Below are 20007 nucleotides of genomic sequence, written 5' to 3'. Positions count from 1 at the left end.
TGTTAACATCAGCTCCATATCTGATACTGATTGACAGTTTAGGTCTAATACTTTCCCCATATAAATGAAGTAAACTCAACCTGGCATGTAATTAAAAGGCAGTATGCTGTTGTTAGATTGATTTACATTGCTGTCTGTATGTACTCTGATAAACGATAGGATTTTAATGTCTAAACTGAACATCAGAGTGACAGCTCTCACCCGAAGGCATTGAGTGTGAATCTTCTGTTTACAGCATGTACTGCTTTATTCTGCCAGCAAATGCCTGCAGTTGAGCACAAATGGTACCGTGTTGCCCATTGCTATTAGAACAGCGGGATTTCATTCATTAGACTAATGTTCGCTTCACACATAGACTGTTACAGAACTATTAGATGACACACTTCCAGACAAAATGTGTTATGGGTTTTTTTATGCTATATATATTCAACCATTCTAAAGTTTGGAGTCTGTAAGATTTTTAATGTTTATGAAATTACTCCAGTGTTACGTGGTTCTTCAAAAATCAGGAAATTAATTAATTAATGTTTTTAAAAATGCATTAAACAGTTGTGCTGTTTAATACTCGATACCTTTTTTCAGGGTTATTTATCTTACTAAATATAAAGTTAAAAGAGCAGTATTTATTTTAAAAAGTTTTTTTTTGTAACTATGTGTCTTCACTGTCACCTTTGATCAATTTAATGCATCTTTGCTGAATAAATGTATTAGTTTTCTTTAAAAAAAAAAAGAACAGAAAAAGTCTTGCTGATTTCAAACTTTTGAACAATAATGAGACCACTGCATTTTTATATTTTCTTTAAAAAATCATTTAATTAAAAAAGGTTTTCATTAAATGAAGGTTTTCTCTAGAAGCTCTTTTTTATATATATCTGTTTATAGCTGGCTTTTAAGTCCATAAATTCAAAAGACTTTTGCTGTAAAATTATGGCATAAGATGCAAAACCTTACTGCTTTTTATTTGAACACATTCTTACTGATGCTAAACTTTTAGATTTTCATGGCGTTAAAAATGGATATACATTGATCATTATATGTGAAATTTTCAGTAGCTTCTCACACTGACTGGCCCTTGGTCATCTTTATCATTGAGCCCTACATTTAAAGAATTTATGTTAATATTTTTAGCGGGAGAGGTCCAGATAAATGCATACATGTGATTGTGTCCCACTTAAAATGACCTGCCTCATAAAACCTGCCTTTGTTTCTGTTCATTGATATTTAGACTGTAGTGCTGGTTTTGAATTTCCTTTTTATCAAGGAGAACCCGAATCTGATTTATTGCTTTTGAGTTGGCAACTTACCAAATAAATGATTATAAATTACAGAGGGAAAATGAACTAATTTCCCACAGTGACCAATCAATATAAAGGGCACATCTATTTTCTTCCATAATTTAATCACGCCTCTAAAAATGTTTCCGTCATTTAATGCGTACCTGTTGTGAGAAAACAGCTTCCAGAAAGAACTCATCCCACAGCGCTACACTCGGTTTATTATTTAACATGGTGCTTATGCCATATTAAAACATCTCACTCTTGTCATCTCTAGCCATCAGCTGCGGGCACCCAGGGAGCCCCATCTATGGGCGTACCGTAGGCAATGGCTTCAACCTGAATGATGTGGTGAGCTTCTCCTGCAACATGGGATACGTGATGGAGGGCCCTTCTCGGGCCCAGTGTCAGGCCAACCGACAGTGGAGCCTGCCACCACCAACATGTAAAGGTGGGGAGAAAAGTTAAGTCTTTTATTCACACGGAGCTTTGCCTGATCCACCGCCTGACAAAATTAAAGGGGTCATATGATGTTGCTAAAAAGAACATTATTTGGTGTAATGAAATGTGTTTATGCGGTTTAAGGTTCAAAAAACACATTATTTTCCACATACTGTACATTATTGTTTCTCCTCTATGCCCCGCCTTTCTGAAACGCGTCGATTTTTACAAAGCTCATCGGTCTGAAAAAAGCGAGGTGTGCTGTGATTGGCCAGCTATCCAGTGTGTTGTGATTGGCCGAATACCTCAAGCATGTGACGGAAATGTTACGCCCCTTACCATATTGTGATATGATGCCCTTTCTTCTTTATGCACCAAGAGCTTGTAACACTCCAAAGAGAAAGGAAAAATTGAAATCGCATCATATGACCCCTTTAAAGCACCGCAGGGCACTCTGTGGGTAAGGAAGGGGGTAGCGGCTGTTGCGATGTTGCTAAGTGGCTGCCAATTGTGGGGTTTGGTGGCTGAAAGTACACTAACAAAAATGTCATTGATGATGCCTAGTAAGGAAAGACAATGTTATACAGTTGTTACACAAAAATAGATTGCATGTTCTGTGATAATTCATTCTGCATGTGTGCACTCACTTATTGTGGCATGTAACTGTATGATACATGATACTAACGCAGTTTGAGTGAAATTATATTAAACATTTATTCATTTTAGGCCTGGGCGATAAAACGGTATCGATATTTATCGACGGTACACCTTCTACGATAACGATATGAAAAATGTTCGATATAGTGCACGATATAGTCACGCGCTATGAGTTACGCAGACAGCACACACAAACACAAGGGCTGTGCCTGCCTGTGATGAGGAGATTGTGAGTAAAGAATGAATATTAGTCGAATTTAAAATAAACATTTGCATTTGAATGCAAAAATAGTACAATCCAATGTTAGATGTGCGTCAGGAAGCGTCATCAGTGGAGCGCCAGATGCGGTGGTGATGATGTAAGTGACGTTGTAGTTTAATGTTTTGTTAGTCTAGCCCACAAGACGCGCAGTTGCTGCGTTATTCGTTCAAAATATTAGAGAAATATAGAAGCTCAATGCGGAGAAGATCTTGATTAGGTTGAAACCGAAACCAAGCCATTCACACAGAACGCATATTCAGCGCATTTTCTAGACGGACAAATATGACTGCTGCACTCGCGTCTCACACGAGATGTATAGAAAGCCATGCAAAGTTAAAACAGTTTAAACTTTTAGAAAACAGGTCGCAAATTTGTGGAGGTTTATTCCTTTTCACTGCGTCTCATATGTTTTTAAAGGCAATCTGTGTGATGGGCGATTCGGCTCTTTGTATTAAGCAATGCATAAATACGTGATGCTGTTTTGTTTATGCAATTTACGAAATTATATTTGATTTATATGAGTTAATTTAAACATAATGCACGTTTTTTTTTATAGACTATTACTTCCTTGCGTTGAACATTTATCATGTGCTGCATTATTTTGCTCATTGCGCCCTCCTGTGGCCTCGGGAGACAAGCCAAAGGTTTAACCTATTTAATCTGCATATAAAACATTAGAAATGAGATATTTGTTTCATTTTAATTTTGTTTTGGACTGTTAAAACAAAACAAAAAAATTGTTGTTTGTCTCAATAAATTGGGTTAATTAAAAAATACAGTGGTTAAATGTAAACCTTTTTTTCTATTGCTCTTTGTTTTAAAAAGGTTATAAAAAATGTCAATAATTATTGATACCGAACGATATGAAACATTATATCGTTGATACATTTTTTAGCTATATTGCCCTGCCCTAATTCATTTATTTATAATAAGTTAAATCATTATATTTATATAAGATATACTGTATATTTGAATATTACATTTAAAAATGTTTTTATTCAAATTAAATCATTACATTCTAGATTAGTCCTATGTGACTTTTTAACAAAGATTCAGATATTTTTATTGTGTCCTAACAGTATTTTTGGATGTGGATGTCTGTGACGCATACTAAAAATGGCAAATTCTCATTCTGCATGCATTGCAGGCATAGAGCATCTGACCTACTTGTTTCCACCGAAGTCACTTGCTTAGTGCTTCTGCCAAATAACACGTCTCTGTTTCTGTCCTCTTCCTTTCTTCTCTTTATTCAGTTGTCAATTGCTCTGATCCTGGGATTCCAGCCAACTCTATCAGGCAGAGTAAGATCGAGCATGGAAACTTCACCTTTGGCTCGGTGGTATTCTACGACTGCAACCCCGGCTATTACCTGTTTGGCTCTCCTGTCCTCACCTGCCAGCCCACGGGTCAGTGGGACAAACCGCTGCCCGAGTGTATCGGTATGTTCCTGGCGTCTTTCAATGAAAATTTGGCAGTGGCATTGTGGTGCTAATTACCTATTAATTCCTGTAATTAAGGGGAATAAGCTGCACGACCCTCTTCCCGCTGTAGATCAGTGCTTGAAATTGAGGGACAGGTGGAACACAGATTTCCGTGGCAGATTAATTAGCAATGTCAGGGTTTTTTTTTTATCTGATCCCTGTTTTATTATGTGAAAGTTGAAACACAGCACATCCTCAGCCTGTGTACAGCTCAGTAAGACACGTTCTGCAGCAGCTGCGAAGTCGACGGGGCCTGAGCTTACATTTTGCCCTGACAAGACTCCCTGCTGTCAGAGATGCCCTTTCGCCCAGTTCGCCACTTCTGCTTTGTGTGTCTGCATAATCTTCCCTGTAGTTTTACATGTTTGATCCTAACACCAGTTGCTGGGCTCTTTGAATACCAAAGTGACCCTACAAAAAAATTTGGGATACGTTCTACATAAAAACGCTTTGCTTGCAGTCTACATCTATATGAAAGGTGTTTATTGTTTCTCAAGTGGTTATGAGATTGGCACACTTTACTCAATGCTTTATTTATATTTATTTGTGCTCACACCTGTTTGTGAACACCTTATCTGTTGCCATACAAATACATATACAGCTAATAGTGAATGAGACTTTTCTATTTTTTTTGTGTTGTTTTACATCTGAACATAAAGACTGTATCCATTCAAATGACATTTAATATAATTTTTACATTTTTTATGTTAGATCAATGACGTTTCTGTGCACGTTTAATACAATTTTAATGAAATTAAAATAAATTTTATTAAATTATTTTACTATTACATTAAATTATTATATTTTTAAAATAAATACAAATTTAATTATATCCATTATTTTTATACAAAGTATTACATTCATTTATATTCATTTTAAATAACATTAATAATGTTCTAATTTTAGTAGTAGTGTGCACAAGCAGTGAGGTCTGAGCTAAGGAAAGGAGCAAACTTTCAGAAAGTGCTGATCTTAGTGCTCCTGCAGGAAGCTGAATTAGCACTGTAATCATTGAGATCAACCGGAATGACTGTATAATTAAAAGTAAAGAGCAGCTTTGTTTCAAGTCCTTTATGTTTTAGTATAATCATATGTGAATGTGTATTGAAGGAGTGTTTGCCAATCCAGTAACCGTGTTCGCACTTTTCTGCGTCTGCATGTATATTGGATAGTGGTGGACTGCGGACATCCTGGATCTCCTCCCAATGGAGTGCTGAGCGGGGACAAATTCACCTTTGGCGCCACGGTGCGCTACAGCTGCACGGGTGGCCGGCAACTGAAGGGCGAGTCCTCGCGAACCTGCCAGCTCAACGGCCATTGGAGCGCGCCCATGCCCTTTTGCTCAGGTAGGACGGGCACACACATCCATCAATGCTATCTGCGCAATTAAAGATGCTAAGAGCCATTACAAGCTGCCTTAGAAGAGATTTTAGATAGTGTTAGCTTCATTAAGTGTATTGTTGATGTCATTGTCATTTTATTGGTAGAGATGATTGGCTGGTTTCCATCATACCCCTGCATAAACATCTCTCTTGTTGACATCACACAGATGCAGAAGCCGTCAGGTTCTGTGTTTGTGAACAGATATGAGTGCCCTCTTAACCCTAACTAGGCCATTTACCTATAGCAATGACATGATCAGGCAACTCTGTCTGGCTAAAGCAGAACTTGCCCTTAGGTAAAGTATATAAACAGCATGTGCTCGTAACTTAGCTGCCTCCACAAAGCAATCTTGTTTTTCCTTTCTGTTGGTTGAAAAAGTAATAACACTATGCCACAGTTATTTCCAATCAACTAATTTGATTGGGCAGGCGATATTCCAAGATTGCTGATATTTCATAAAACAGTTTTGGATCAGTCCGTTGCCTGTGTTCGCAACACTTCCTGCTTTGGCTTCTTTTGAAAATATTTTCTCTGGCAGAGCAAAAAAAATCAGCAACATAGTTGTCAGTGTTGTGCTTGGAATGTAATTTACTTGATATTTTACTGCAATTATTTCTAGTTCTGTTTTAGCCTTCAGCCAATTTGATTGGCTGAGCGCTGTTCCAAAAGTCTTGATATACAGTCCAACTCTAGGAGTTGTTAGTGTTTGTAACATTCTGCTTTTATCTGTGTTCCAGAATGTCAGTCTATGTTTTAGTGCTGGGCATTTTTTCAGCGACTCTTTCTGTATGTTATATATTGATGTGCTAGTAAGTTTAATCAGTCTAAAAAATACTGATTCATACACGAAATAAAACACCACTGCTGTGAGTCATGTGACAGTTCAATTTAAAACCGTTTTCGTACATGGAGCAAAAATGAAAGAAAAGAAACTCCGCCGGAAGAGATTCCGCGTACGACAGATAGAGGAAGTGAGAGAAAAGTGTTTATTACGTTTGAAATATGGATATTTTTCTTACAAAAATGCATAGATTCGCTACAGGAGGCCTTTATTCATGCCCCGGAGCCGTGTGAGGCATGTTTTATTATGGATGCGCGTGCTTTATTTAACATGTTTTGGACTGTTAAAGAGAAACACCCACCCACTACAATAATAATGCTTAGAATAGCCAGGACAGTTTTTAATATAGCTCCGATTGGATTCGTCTGAAAGAAGAAAGTCATATACACTTGGATGGCTTGAGGGTGAGTAAAACAGGCTAATTTTCATTTTTGGGTGAACTAACCCTTTAAGGTCTTATACCTACTGACTGTTTTTGCTGAAATCTGGCCACATTCTGTCAAAATGACTGGTTCTAAATTGAAGAGGGGTCACAGACTAAAGCCTATGACATTTCTTTCCAGTTGCAACAAATTTATTCTTGAGGATAAACCCCTTGAGATGCACCATCTCATTTTCAAGGGGGTCCTATTCCAAGTCCTCATCATGTGTAGCTTGCTAAACAGGAATACCGCACAGACAGACTTGTAATAGGCTGAATTAGCATGCAATTTGTTTAGTATCTTTTCTTTCTGAATGCATGGGTGTATTTATTCCTTCAGGGCTTGCTATTGAGAGTATATGTTTATGCACAGCTTGAGTTAGAAATAGATTTACTTTCTATAAACATAGTCTGTTCTGCCTCTGCTTTTTATTTAATTATTCATTTTATTAGTCATTTAAGTGTAGGAGAACCTCAGAAAATAGCTCAGTTGCACAATCACAGTTAACAATTGGTGGGATATGAGTTTGGATGACTTCCAAGCAGCAAAATGTCTTCAAATAAAGCTCGTCAGTTCTTCCGTGTGAGAAGAAACTCATTGGACGCCCAGCAAGGCCGTGAGAATCTGCCCCAGTGGCAGAACCATTAACTCAGCAGAGGTTTGACTCGCCGGGGCTGTTAACACTCTCCTGCTGAGAGACGCGGCCAGGACTCCCTCTGACTGTCCGATGACTATGTAAATGAAGTTTATGGCTGAAAAATCGGCTGGTGGGGCGCTGCCTTAAGCCTGCGTCCAACATCTGTGAGGTGTATAATTAATCTGTGGGTTTGCTATGCTGTTTTTTTATACATTTTCTGTGCTTTTTATTGAGATTACATGCAGATTGCTTTGGGCATGGAGAAATACACAGATGCAACTGCAGGAGTCCATGTCTGTTTATGTTGTGTAGTCTTTACAACAGGAATAGGGGACTCTCAGAATCAAGACAAGCTGCGGAAACCAGACCGAACATGCACATTTCATAACAAACACAACGCAATACCCTACCGTTCCATTGTTCATTCTGTAAATGGAATGGAAAACTTGTACTAACTGGGAAAAATCCAGAGGGGAACCTCAAAGGGCTCCACATGTGGGTTCCTACACCCACACGTACAGCACGAGTTTTGTTGAGCACCAAATATGGCTTAGAGAGATTTTACATAAGCCATACGCCATCCATGCACAAAACGCTCTGCAAGGCCACTTCAAATATTTCTGAGCTCGGTGCGCTAGCGGCAGCTGAGCCTTTGTCACATAGAATTATTGCGAATCAAGGACCCCTGTGTCCAATGCCTCACCTAACTTTAAAGACTTTAAAGGGAATTATATATAAACACGTAGGAAAGGAGAATAGTGAGAGAACTGCTCAGTCACTGGCATTTTGAATGGTTTTATACCACATACTGTGGTTCAGTGAGTTCAACAAGTCACTCTCGTTGCCTAGAATAGTCTGTTGTGCCCTTTAAAAAAAGATTTTGTGCACCGAACCACTGACTTGGTAGTAGAGGACTCCATTCTCCCTCTTAAAATCAAATATTGCATGTTTGTATGCTTTTGGTATTGAGAAGGAGCCCTTGAATTATTAGAAATTGTGCTGAAGGTTGTGCTGCTTTTTGTATAAGCCTGTAGACTGAACTTTGATTGGTTTGGTTGATTGTAGTGTCCTTGTGTTTTTAATCCAGCCATCAGAATCGTTGTTCATGATAAACACTTGATGTGCAATTTTTTTCAAGCTATAAATTAGTCCATTGTATTTGAGATTGTTTAAAGAATGACCGCAAATGGCTTGTGGTGATGTGTATGGTTAAGATGACTAAAATACTGTCTGTAACTGTTCAGACTGAGCATTTGTTAGGCTAAGCAGCTCTACTTTTGTAATCAGCAATGTCACGCCTCATTCCCATGATGCTTCTGCTGTTGTTACGGTTAGTAAGATGTGCTAACTGTAATGACTTCAGTTGTTCAACAATAGATATTGCTGGTCGCTGGATCTCTGTTGTTGTCATTTTGCACTTGGATGTCTTTCAATTCAACAAATAATCCTGAAAAAAAAAGTATAAAAGTGTCCACAAAAATACTAAGCCTGATTTTGAACTTTTATAATAAGAAATATTTCTCCAGCAAATAAACATATTTGAATGATTTCTGAAGTGACACTGGCGAATGTAATGGCTCCTGACAATTCAGCTTTGCCATCTCAGCATTAATTTTACTAATATATTTATAATAATAATAAAAAAAAATTTTTTTTTATAAATTGTAATAACTTTTTTAATATTATTGTTTTACTGTATTTTTTATTAAATAAATGCAGCCTTGGTGATATTTCTTTTTTAAACATATTAAAAATCTTACCAACCCTAAGCGGCAGTGTAGATTAAACATCAAATTGTGATGTTGTCATATCACAGAGCATTTTTTTTTTAAATGAGGACAGAAGGTACAGTGATGCAAGTCAAACTCCGCTCAGCATTATTGTATAGCTTACTTTGTACTATTACTTAATACTGTTAAATTGATGAAATAATGTTTAATAATAAAAATATTACTACAATAAGTTGCTACTATAATACCTTTGTTTAATTTTACTTTCGATTTGTACTAAAGATTGCCTATTGACTTGTTTCTTTATAGCATACAACAAGAAAGACTGAAATAACCATGATGTAATTTGGTATAGTACTAAGTGAATTAAAGAACAGATTTGAAAAAATTATGTTCACAGTAATGTCCAACATGCCTCATGTTGTCCCAACACAAATGGATTAAGTAAACTTCCATTTGACCAATTCAAACTGATTGCACGCAATGAAATTAATCTGTGACAAAATGTTCAAGAATTGTGTTGCATTAGCTCACTTTAATTAACCAAATTGCACAAGCAGGAAAAATCCATTTTTTGAGTGCATGTTGCCTCTGATCACCAACTCTCATCGAAAACAAATCACTTCTGCTCGCTTTGTCCTTACAAATCACCGTCAGTGTGAATGTACCTAGAAAAATTACATGTTGCTGGAAACTTCCAGACAGCCTTTGCATAAATGTGACTCTCAAATGCAGTTTGCATATTTTTAAACACCCACTGTTTATCCATTAAACCTGCATTAAGTGTCTGTGACCCATAAAGCGTGAATACAGACATTGTCTCTTTCCAATCCCACTGTATATGCTCCAATCCTCTACAGAGATCAATGACCCAGAAAGGAGGAGGCAGAGAGACAACAACAGCTAGACAGAAAGAGAAATCTCTCTTCCTCTTGGTCCTAGGAGGCTTTATTCTCCTTCCTGGTACTGTTCATCTGCCTCCAGGGTTTTCTGGGTTTCATGGCACAAAATCATAGCAGCGCAACTTCATCCTTTTTCCTGTGTGCTTTGCTGAAGGCGTTTGTACACACAAACATGCGCTCGCGCAGGGGACTGCAGACTGTTAGAAAGGACTGAGCTGATATTTTCGTGTGTGCAACTGTTGCACGAGCAGCTCTCAAGATCAGTTAGTGATGTCCCGTGCTGTTTTACAACCTTTTGTTTTAATAAGAGTCCAAACCAAAGCTATTACAAGCCTGACCTTGTTGCTGGCCTCTTCTAATTGCCTGCTTCCAGAGAGAAGTCTCTGAGGTAAAGCCTTACGAAGTTATGACATGATCCGACCCTCTTAAAATCAACAAACAACCATTTACTCTTTGCCCCCGAAACAGCCTGGTACCCAATTAGCACATATACTGGGCTGCATCAGTGAGGGTTTTAGTGTCCACCTGGTGGGAAGATCTTCTGTTCTCTCCCTGCTCACACCTGAACTTCCTGTGGTCCAATTAGAGCGGATGTAAGTTTGTGAGAGCTGCAGCTAAAGGAGCAGCCTCTAGCAGTGAGCCTCTCTCAAGACTTAACTTCCCAGCTCTGCTTGAGCTTTCTGGTACTGCTTGACTGCAGATAGAGCGAGCTGACTGCACACAGATTGAGACAGAGCAGCTGCTAGCTTAGACCGCAGGGATTCTGCTTTTCTTAAAGGTGAAGTGTGTCACTCCTATGTCCCTAAAGGAACCCAAACAGAATTGCAAAAAAAATTAATTGCTTCCAATCAGTTCTTCTACTTCTCCTTCTGCTTGTGGTTTGGACAAGCTGCTAGTCCAGCACTATGAGGCTAGAAAAATTTAATTTGAATTTTGCACAACATTTAACTATTTGAATTTTTTGTGACATTTTATATCACCCCCATCAGTCGAAAACACTTTCTTTCAGATAATAAACTAATAATTGCTTGCTGCAAATAGAGCATTTGTACGCATTCATAATAGCATTGGTAACTAAAAAACTACTGCTTTTGCTGCATCCACACTTTGTGTCAGGATCAGTTCAAGACTATTGCTATTCCAGCTAGTGCAACAAGTACAGAGTGCACCTTTAAAACTAGGATAAGAGCAAATTAAAATTTAGCTGCAAGCAGCAATTAAGAGGCCAAGCACAACAAAGGTAAAATAAAGAGCTAAGGAGCTGTCTTGAATTACTTAGTAAAGACCAGGGGTCTCCAACCCTGCTCCTGGAGAGCTACCTTTGTGCAGTTTTTCCTTCCGTTTTTAAAAAAATCTCCGTCCACATGAAAACGCAAACGCATGCTATGAAGCACTGTCAAGAGCATGCCAAACCAACAGGTGGCGATATAATCTCAACCGTAAAGCCATGTTGGCCAATCAGAAGCCTGAAAAAGTTTCCAGTAGGCGGAGATAACAGCGCAGGCTCCGACGTTACAAGCCAAAACTCCAGTTTCGCGGTCTACATGATAACACTGCAACCGGAGTTTTTGAAAATCTTCACCCTGGCAGGCTTTTTCAAAAATGTTCAGTTTCAGTGACCTGGTGCTGCTTTTGCGTGTGGATGAACGGCCAAACCGCGTAGAAAAAGCTGCAGTTTTAAAAATAACCGCGTTCGTGTGGACAGGGCATTAAGTTTCAAGCAGCTTCAACAGACCTGTCTGTAATTAAGTAGCCCTGAACACCTTGATTAGCTGGTTCAGCTGTATGTGATTAGGGTTGAAGCTGAACTCTGCAGTATGGATGCTCTCCAGGAGCAGGGGTGGAGACCCCTGTTAAAGACATTTGTTGATAAAGCATTTTACTACAAAACTTAAAATGGTCGATGCCCAACAAGGCTGAAAAAGGTAAATTGGGTATTGTTTGATTCGGTGTGCCATTCCAAGTCTATCAAGGTCAATTTTATGATTTTTGGTGAAACTGGTCACAAGGTATAAGCAGAAATGTACATTTTTTATATATTTTGACCAGTAGGTGACGCTGAACTGAAACTACTCATGGGCCCTCAGGTAATGCTTGGTATAATATGTTTATTCAGAATCTGCTAAAGTGTTGCAAAGATATAGCCTCATGTCCATTTTTGCACAAATTTCATCAAATTTGTTAACACGCTTTATGAGAATGGTTTGGTCTATCAGAAATCTTTGGATAACGTTTTGCCAGCATTGTCTGAAGATGATCTGAGCCAATTTTGGTGAAAATCAGACAAACCATCTAGGACAAGTTCGAAAAAGTAGATTTTTCACATAATTCAAAATTGCAAAAAAAAACTCTTGACCTGTCGAAATGTACATTTTGGTATGCATTCGACTCTGCATGAGGAATCAGAGGAAAAAATAATTTTGCTTCTAGACCTTATGGTTCGAAAATTATTAGCAGAAATATGAGTGCAAATTTGGCCTATTGGTGGCGCTAGAAAGTTTGAGATAGAGACTCCAAATTTGCTATGTTAATATTGAGACTGTCCTCTATCTGTGTGGCCAAATTTCATAACTTTTCTGCAAGCAGTTCTATGAGCTGCCATAGACTTCCAGAGTGGAAGAAGAAGAAAACTGACAGGTAAAATAGGTTCCTAAGCACCTTCGGTGCTTTCCCCTAAAACATTTTAAGAGTAGAAAAGTGGCCTACTCCAGGCTACGTTTACACGACAACGATGTAATCAAAAATGGAAAAGTTTTTTCCTTGCGTTTTTAAAAAGTTTTACGTATACACAACATCGTTTTCAAACCGATTCGCGTTTACACATATCCGCGAAAACTGCCAAAAACGCTGTATTACGTATGCCAGGCCAGTAGTTGGCGCTGTCACCTTGTTAGTAAACAGTACCTGTAGGCAAGTGACGATTAGCTCTTTGTGGGCGGGAGTTCCGTCACTAAAATCACCACACCGACTGTTGCTCTACTCCTCATTCATAGTGATAGCAGCTTTAGCTGCGTTAGCAAACTCTTGAGCAGCAACAATACTACCATGTACTCTGCCATTGTTGTGTATGTTTGTTCGCGCTTGCCTTTAAAATCAACACGTACTACACATGTCTACATACCTAACACATACTACGCACGTGCATGACATCACCGTTTTCAAAGATTCCTGTATTGGGTGTTTACATGGAAACGATAACGATGGCGTTTTCATAAGCTTGCACTTTGAAACCCATTTTCAAAATTATGCGTTTTCAGTCCCCAAAACACCGTTGTCGTGTAAACAAACAGGCAAAACACATTAAAAGTTTCCCGTTTTTGGCTGAAAATGTCGTGTTAACGGCCCCTTAAGTTGACTATTCCAGTAGAACTGAAGTGACTTAAGTGGATTTTAGCGTGGATGCTATCAATTAATTCCATTTTCCAAAGGGAACTTTTGCCTTTTTTTTAATGTGAAATTGTAGAGTTAGGGCAGGGAATTATGGGAGGAATGCAACCCAAGCTCATTGAAAATATGTGCTTATTGCACGTTTCGCAGAAGTTTCAGTTTGAAATGTCTAGTGAGTGGCACTAAAATGCACAATCAATATGTACCAAAGAGCTGCAATGCCATATCGTGTGAGCTACCAAGCAAACCTACTGCATTAGAAAACCCATACACATGAAGCTGTATATGTGATGCTTAACGTTCAGTTTTCAACTTTGCAGCATATTAAAATTGTTTTGAGGTCATAACATAATATTTCGCAAGTAATTGTGCGAAAATTAGGCTTTCTTAATTGAAATTCTGGCCCTGTAAATCATAATTTGTGTGAAAAGGAATACAAGTTGTCAAGAGTTTTACTACCTGTGCCTGTGTACTGCCAGTGTTCACTTCAACTGGAAACTGCAGCAATTCATATGTATAGGTGCATTTTTTTGAGTTTTGTAGAAACGTAGGTAGAGGCATGTACAGTGGGGCAAAAAAGTATTTAGTCAGCCACCAATATTAATACAGGTAACGAGTGGAGGACAGAGGAGCCTCTTAAAGAAGAAGTTACAGGTCTGTGAGAGCCAGAAATCTTGCTTGTTTGTAGGTGACCAAATACTTATTTTACCGAGGAATTTACCAATTAATTCTTTAAAAATCCTACAATGTGATTTTCTGGATTTTTTTTTCTCATTTTGTCTCTCATAGTTGAGGTATACCTATGATGAAAATTACAGGCCTCTCTCATCTTTTTAAGTGGGAGAACTTGCACAATTGGTGGCTGACTAAATACTTTTTTTCCCCACTGTATTTCCAGTGAGCCTGAGCTGGAGGAATGAGATGTTGGATCTGTGTGTCCTGCCTGAGTGTGAAGTACTACTTAAAGGGATAGTTCTCCCAAAAATAAACATTCTGTCTTCATTCACTCACCCTCATGTCTTTCTGAACCTGTATGACTTTCTTTCTTTTGCAGAACACAAGAAGACATTTTGAAGGCCGTTTCAGCTGTTTTTGTCCATACAATGAAGGTCAATGATGTTTAAAAAGAACGCTGGACCACATTGACTGCCATTGTATGGACAAAAAACAAGTTTCTTAGAATATCTTCTTTTATGTTCCACAGACGAAAGTCAGTCATACAGTTTGGAACAACATGGTGGTGACTAAAAGATAATAGAATTTCATTGTTGGGTGATCTGTCTCTTTAAATGCTAGGCTAAAGCTCATTTAAGCTATTTTGTATCTGACCCATATCTGTTGTCCAAAAGCATATTTGACCTAAAGTGAAAAATCAACCCTGACTGCTAAAAGCCACAGAAGATGCCACTGATCAATAATCCATGTTTAGTGCCCCACTTCTCTTCCACTCAAGTTTTGTGTGGATGCAGAAAGTTGACATTTAATATTGCGTCAGTTTTTGTCTGACTTAATCCTGTCAGCAGTGTTGCCTCAAAGTGTGAACTGCAGTGACTTTTTTGATCAGAAGTGGCTGTACATCAATTTGTGGCATGCAAATGGACATATACCCTCTCCTCCCACGTCTACGGTGGTCTCAGGGCTGCCATTGCAGATAAGTGGAAGAGTTTCAGCGGGACGGCTAATACAGCAGTCCCCTCCGTCTGCCCTTGAAGCGTTATGCTTGGTCAGCACTCTCTCCCTGACTGAACACGCTCTTGGGAGTCCAAACACCCACACCTCCCGGCTCTCGCTCCTCTCGTCCTCTGCCACCAGCAAGAAAGACAAAGATGGAACATGACATAAAAACACACACCTTGTTCGGCAGTGACATACAAGCACGCATAGACCTTCCAGGAAATGTACTACTCGCTCTGCCCCGGGAAGAGTTTACCAATACGAGGCGCCCTGCTGTATCACGCCCCAAGAAAAGTACATGTCGCTGTCACAACGCATCTCTGCACATGGCGGTACTCTAAGAAATGTTCGCAACTTCGTCTTAGCATGACCGGTAGGGTGCCTGTTTCTTCATCACACCACAACCTGAGAAACAGACCGCTGTGTGTGCTTGTTCTGAGAGGAAATCCATCCTCCTCACTTAACTTCAAGTTTACGTCAACATGCATCTTGTCCGTCTGGTGCGCGAATCCCCGCTGTGTGATGTATGGCACATGTATGCAATTTACTGTTCAACAAACTCTGCGAGATAAAAACCTGCCAGTCATGCAAGGGTCAACAACTGAAGAGCCTGTTCAAGCAGCCCACTGACGTGTTAATAAGTAAGCGAAACAGCCCGCAGTCCTTTAATAACAGCCATTTTAATCTGTCCCCTGGGCCGCCCACCACTAGCCCTGCCTACCGAACTCTCTAGCCACACTGATGTATTAGATCAGGAGATGTTTTTTTTTCTTTTCATACAGCTGCCTGTTCTTAAATAAATCATTACTTGTTTATGGAGCTGGCTGGTTTCGTTGACATAAGCTGGGTTTGGATGTTGGCTGGCCTGATATGAGACGGCAGTTTTTACCTTTAGGGTGCTGGGTAGGGTTGCAGTTGCAACAAATGTTCATAAGGTCTTTGAGACATGAAATTCACATGTAGTGAATACTAGTTAGTTTGTAACAAAGTCTGTACATAATTTAATAGTACAATTTTGTCCTAAGGCAAAAGTTAGCCCAGGTTATAAGCTTTCTGTAAAGTATTGTGTAGTCACATGTGATGTGTACATTTATTCAACCATTAAGAAGCTTTACAGTAAAAACAGTGATGGTTTGAAATATTAAAATACAAATAATAAAATGCTATTTATTAAATAAATGTTATTTATTTTGTGATTGCAAAGCTGAATTTTCAGAAGCCATTACTTCAGGCTTTTGTGTCACGTGATCATTCAGAAATCATTCTAATATGCTGATTTGGTGCTCAAGAAACATTTCTTATTATTATCAATGTTGAAAACAGTTGTGCTGCTCAATATTTTTGTGAAAACAATGAAAGGTTCAAAAGAACAATTTATTTGAATTAGTAAAGACTTACATTGTTACAAAAATTACTGTCACATTTGTTAATTTTTCACTTTTGTTGCTGAATGAAATAAAATTTTTAAAAAGTACTGACGCCAAACTTTTTTAATGGTAGTGTCTAAATATATAAATAAAATGCATCTAAAGATGAGATATTTATAGATAATCTATATCTAAATATGCATCTGTATCTAAAAATGAATACAAATTTTAAATTTTAATTTCTAAATCCTAGCATGCACAAGTAGTGACAGAGATAGTAGAGACAGAGAAAATTAACATGCTATTAATTTTATTCAGAAGTTTTGCTATGAAGTCAGATATTTACATAATGTTAAAACCATGTGAATTAGTACAATTTCAACAACATTGTAAGGTAAAACATGAAGTATTTTGATATAATTTAATAGTCACTTTATTTTAAGGTCCAGTTCTCACCATTAACAAACCATTAACTACAACCTCTGCCTCAATAAACTCTTAATTTGCTGCTTATTAATAGTAAGGTAGTTGTTAAATTTCGGTATTGGGTAGGATTAGGGATGTAGAATATGGTCTTGCAGAATATGTGCTTTATAAGCACTTATAAACAGCCAATATGTACTGTATATAATAGGTATTCTAATAAGCAACTAGTTAATAGTGAGAATTGGTCCCTATACTAAAGTGTTACCAATTTAATAAGCCTGCTATTTATTGTTATGTGTGAGGTTTCAACTAAGTATAATTGTGCAACGCAATAATGCGCGAATTGTAACTTAAAAACCTATAGTTCTGGTGTTATAACTTGTGCACAGCTGGTACAACCAGCCACTGATCTATTTTAGCTCTCTTGTCCAGGGTTTGAGCAATAAGTCATGGTTTCTAACACTGTGTCCTAGTAGCAGGCGATTTGTCTGTGCACACTGAACGTGAAACTTCTATGCGAAGTGACACAATCACAACCAATCACTTTCTATATTTTTTGGTGTGTCGAGATCATTCATAAGCCCTGTGTGAGCATAAATGTGCGTGTGCAGGTGTGTGTCTCTGTGTGATTGTGTGCGTTTGTGTGCTGATGATGAATGGAGCTCAGGTTCAGGTGAGGTGCAAGGCTGCAGGGCCCTGAGCTCAGATATATGGAAGCAGCTGGAATCAATCAGGAATATCAATTTCCAGAGAGCTGTAGCAAAGCCTTGAGTGCATGGGAAAAAAATATGTCCTCCTTCAAGATTACATCCTGAGAGGGGCTGGAAAACAAGCGCAGGACTAGTCATCCTTTTTTATTCATTTGGCAGTAGAATAGGTTAATATAGTATGTTTCTTTACGCTTGACGCAAATTCTTGGTTTCTTTTTCTCTGCTTCATATTTCTACAGTAAGATGAATATGCTTGAAGGTATTTCTATAAAAGAGACTTTTCAAATATGCTCGTCAGCCTCAGGCACTTTAATTACAACTTTTCATTTACACAATGACAAGAAATGAACACGATAGAAATAAAAATACTTCATTTCATTTTTTTCCCGTAATTGTATCAAACAAGATGGAATGTGTCAGAGTGAAATAAGCCAACTAATGCATAAAATTCATCAACTCCATTACTTAAACGTACTAATGTTTGTGCTGTTGTTTTCCCACCAAAACTGGTATTTCCAGGAGAATGATGTCATTCATGAATTGCTAAACGACTTATAAAAGACTAACGGGAAGGAAAGTAAAATTGAGGACACAGGGTAAAAAAAAAATAATTGGTAACAAATTAAAACTAAATATTCCCAAAAAGACTTTTTGAGTAGAGAAAGGAAACAAAAATAAGAAACACCTGGAAGATTTCATAATAAATTAGCAAGTTTTTTCCATGTTATAAGGTTATATGCCAAGAATGGTAACATCTGCATAAAGAAAGCAGTAAAACTATTTAAAGGGGTCATATGATGCGATTTCAAGTTTTCCTTTCTCTTTAATAATGATCTTTAAAAAAGCATCATATGACCCCTTTAAAATTCAGCCCATTTGTTCACTTAATAGTGATATTAAGAATACCAACTAATCTAATGTCCATTTATAAAAGGATCAGTTTAATATTTTATCCAATATATTAAGACATATACAATGGGGACATGAAAATTTACGATATAGTTGGAATGACCCTCACCTCTTTTCAATCTCTATTGTCTTTTTTATTCCTCTCTCTGTTTCTCAAGGTGATTCATCAGGGACATGCGGTGACCCAGGCACACCATCCCATGGCAGCAGAGATGAGAGTGACTTTCGGATACGCAGTAAAGTGCACTTCAGCTGCTCGGTGGGATATGAGCTTTTTGGCTCCGCAGAAAGGATGTGCTTCCCCAATGGCACATGGTCCGGTACTCAGCCATCCTGCAAACGTAAGCGCCTGCAGCAGCTGACATGATCCAGCATCTCTAAAACTGCCCAACTCCCACATTGCACATATTCTCTTTTACTTGGCTAGGTGAATTCAGAAGTAGGACATCTCAGCCCTAAGCTACTTAGTAGGGATGCACCGATACCACGCGCTCAATCCACTCAGCGTGCTTTGTTTATCAGCTCGCGCACATCAACTATACAGGTGTTAATACTGAATGTTTAACATTATATTCATTGCATACATATACTTCATAGTAGACATCCTTAACTCCTTTCTGCTGTCTGTTGTTCTGTTGTCGGTCTTTGTTTGAAAATGGCGCTTATCACATGCTGTGTGGTATCGGCGTTTGGTATCGGGGCATTTTAACGAGTACGAGTATGAGTACGAGTACAGAAGACCAGTATCGGGCCCGATACCGATACCAGTATCGGTATCGGTGCATCCCTACTACTTAGTCAGGAGTTTGTTTTAACAAGTCAATCGATTTACAAGCAGCATTTTTTATTTTTATATATTAAATAATTAATAATTATATATACACTTTAATCGGAAGTTTGGAATATTTGATTCCGTATAATTTTTTTATTTTATTTTTTATATTTTTAAAGAAATACTTTTATTCAACAAGAATGCATTCAATTGTTCAAATGTATGTATATTTATTTTTATTTCATATAGATGTTGTTTTTTTTACTTTCTGTTCCTGAAAAAAAAACACTTTCCACATTAATACTTTTTTTTTTTTCTTCATTAAAGTATTTTTTTAAAAGAGAAAAAACAGATCACATCTCTCCAGAATCATGGTTGAAAAATGGTTTATATAGTAAAGATTTAAGTATAATAAAAATACCAAAATACTTTCTCATCAGCAACTAAGAGTTGGTTTAGAAGTAGACTGGAAAACTGAGAATTTTCCCTCCTCTCATTATTGTTGGTCTAACAGTGGAACTTATTTCGAACCTTTTATCAAGCATTGCCTTGTTATTTCTTTAGTAGCACCTGTTCATTTTAAAGGGGTCATATGATGCGATTTCAATTTTTTCTTAGAAATCAGTGGTTAAGTTGTATTTACAACACTGTTCCAGAACAGTTTAACCCAAATATTCAGATGTGTCCAGTGCATTTTATGGAGGACTGTTTCCTGATCCTGCTAGAGTAGAC

The 20007-nt window shown here is 37.9% G+C and overlaps 1 protein-coding gene across 1 annotated transcript in view; it reads left to right on the top strand.

Moving 5' to 3' along the window:
* Window positions 1-20007, top strand: part of csmd3b (CUB and Sushi multiple domains 3b) — a 445596-nt gene that overhangs the window by 397033 nt on the left and 28556 nt on the right. Inside the window, exons 54-57 of the mRNA XM_016441913.1 lie at window positions 1552-1725; window positions 3888-4073; window positions 5288-5461; window positions 18662-18844. Of these exons, the coding sequence (XP_016297399.1) occupies window positions 1552-1725; window positions 3888-4073; window positions 5288-5461; window positions 18662-18844 (717 nt within the window). The remainder of the gene's footprint in view (window positions 1-1551; window positions 1726-3887; window positions 4074-5287; window positions 5462-18661; window positions 18845-20007) is intronic.

The sequence above is a fragment of the Sinocyclocheilus anshuiensis genome, unplaced genomic scaffold (assembly GCF_001515605.1).
Source record: "Sinocyclocheilus anshuiensis isolate Anshui unplaced genomic scaffold, SAMN03320099.WGS_v1.1 scaffold195, whole genome shotgun sequence".
Lineage (NCBI taxonomy): Eukaryota > Metazoa > Chordata > Actinopteri > Cypriniformes > Cyprinidae > Sinocyclocheilus > Sinocyclocheilus anshuiensis.
The sequence above is the reverse complement of the archived record's forward strand: the minus strand, read 5'-3'. Positions and strand labels throughout refer to the sequence as shown.